The sequence below is a fragment of the Aptenodytes forsteri genome, unplaced genomic scaffold, assembly GCF_000699145.1.
Source record: "Aptenodytes forsteri isolate BGI_AS27 unplaced genomic scaffold, ASM69914v1 Scaffold285, whole genome shotgun sequence".
In the NCBI taxonomy this organism is placed as follows: domain Eukaryota; kingdom Metazoa; phylum Chordata; class Aves; order Sphenisciformes; family Spheniscidae; genus Aptenodytes; species Aptenodytes forsteri.
In genome coordinates, this window is record NW_008794453.1 from 382,331 (window position 1) to 384,357 (window position 2,027).

Consider the following 2,027-nt stretch of genomic DNA (forward strand, 5'->3'; position numbering starts at 1 on the left):
GCAAGTGAGGCTCTCGGGGGCTCGGTGTCAGCGAGGAGTGAACCCCGGACACCCCAGCTCCGCTTCGCGCTGGAGGGGAAATGCAGCCCAGAGCTGCCTGCGGATCTGGAGCCAGCTCTTGGCAGAGGCTCGAGCAGATCCCATCCCTCCCTGGCTCGCAATCCCTCGCTCACCGAGAGGTCAGGAGAGACCGACCTCGAGTGAGGGTCCATGGCCGGTGGGGAGCTGGGTGGCTGCAGGCAGACCTGGCCCTCCTTCCCTCCCACGACCCTCCCCGAGCATCTCTCTCTGTTGTTTCGCCTCCTGCGTGGAAGATGCCCCTTCCCCGGAGCTGCACCCGTGGATGCTGAGGCTGGGACTCAGGGTACCAACCACCCCAGCCCCAGGGGCCCTTCCCCTAAACCCCCCTCCTCGGGGGGCTCTTACACCCCTGGAGTGCTGGTGATGCTCAGTCCCACCTCCTGGGGCTGGGGAGGAGGTGAAGAGCTGCCCCAGGCGACAAGCCGGCCACCAAGACGAAGACCCAAGGGACCCGGTCCTGCCAGAGCTGTTTACTCCTGCACTGGCACTGCTGGTGCTGGGGGGGGATGGAGGCGGGTGCTTTGGGGTCATAGGTGGGATCCAAGCCCAGCACAGGCCTGTTATTGGGGTGGGGGGCTGAGCTGGGGGGTCAGCACTTGGATAAGGGGGTCCTTGGTGCAGGGCGAGGGGACAGTGAGTGGGCGATGCTGCCCCACTCCAGCATCCCTCTCTGCACCTCCCTGGGCTCTGTGGAGCGGCCCCCCCCCGGCCCAGGGTCCCAGGTCCCCTCCTCACCCCCTGCCCAGGTTTGTCCCCTCGGTGACACGCTCACCCCCTTACTGGAGGACGTCGGGGGTGGCTGGGGCAAACACACTCCACCCAAAAAGCCACGAGGCACGAGAGCCGCGCTTAAAATCTTACCACCACGAAAGCCCTGCTCCAACTGTAACTGCAACTCGACAGCTTCCAGGGCCGGATCCTGAGCGGGTGGAGGCTGGCGTAGCTCCACACCCAAACCACCCGGGGCTGCACCAGCGGGAGAGCGTGGAGCCCGAAGGAAAACCGTGCTGGAAAAATCGAGCCTTGCATCACCGGCCAGGCATCGCAGCTCAGCTCCTCATCATCAGTAATGCGAGTTTGGCCAGGAGAAAGGAATGCTGCGACCTGATGCTAATATTTTATCCGGCGACTTTCATCCTGGGGAGATCTTCGTGCACCCGAGCACGGCCGTTCCTGGGGCGGGAGGAGGTGGCCAGGCAGACAAATGGGTTGTATCTGGGGAAGGAAGAGATCTTTTAGCCAGCAACACCCGCCCAAAGCTGTCTGCTCTCTAAATATGCCTTCAGATTTTTAATGTCCATGAAAAAAAAAAGAAAAAAGAGAGAGAGAGAAAGAGAGAAAATAGAAAGAGCTTGATGAATAAGGGCCTTTTTGGAGCAAGAGGGAGTCACTTCTGCAGGGACCTCCTGCAAGGTTGAAGGCATCTCAGATAACATCCAGGTAAAGGATGGAACGAACAGCAGGACCTGGAAGATCTCAAGGACGATCAGCTCCAACCTGGAAAGCCACAGCCCTCGGGTGAGTCCTGAGGACACGGTAAGGGGTCTCTGGGTCCCCCACACTGATCTCTGCACTGTCTCTCCCCCTGACCCGGCACAGCACCCTGAGCCCTGCCCATGGCCCAGCACATCGGACACGTCTCCAGCTTGGCACACCAAGACCAGCACAACGGGCCACGGGATGCTTGGAGGGCTGTGTGGCCTAAAGGAGAGGTTGGGGACAGGCTGGGATCATGCAGTGTCTCCATCCATGGAGGGATGGAGGAGGAAGGTGGACTGCAGCTCACTTCAGGGAGAGACGATCCTGCGTTGGGGTAGAGATGGACAAACCAACCTCTCCAGGTCCTTCCAGCCCAGGATTCTGTTAATAAAAAGATACTTTGACCTCAGCAATGCCTAGATGCTCCAAACAAGGTCTCTGCCTTCTTCCCTTCATGCTTTTGGTGG

General features: G+C 60.2%; 1 protein-coding gene across 1 annotated transcript in view; it reads right to left on the minus strand.

Annotated features, from left to right (window-relative positions):
- Positions 1–1,110, minus strand: part of KCNC4 (potassium voltage-gated channel subfamily C member 4) — a 25,220-nt gene extending 24,110 nt beyond the window's left edge. The window contains exon 1 of the mRNA XM_009290610.2: positions 943–1,110. Within this exon, the coding sequence (XP_009288885.2) occupies positions 943–1,110 (168 nt within the window). The remainder of the gene's footprint in view (positions 1–942) is intronic.
- Positions 1,111–2,027: the final 917 nt, after the last annotated feature.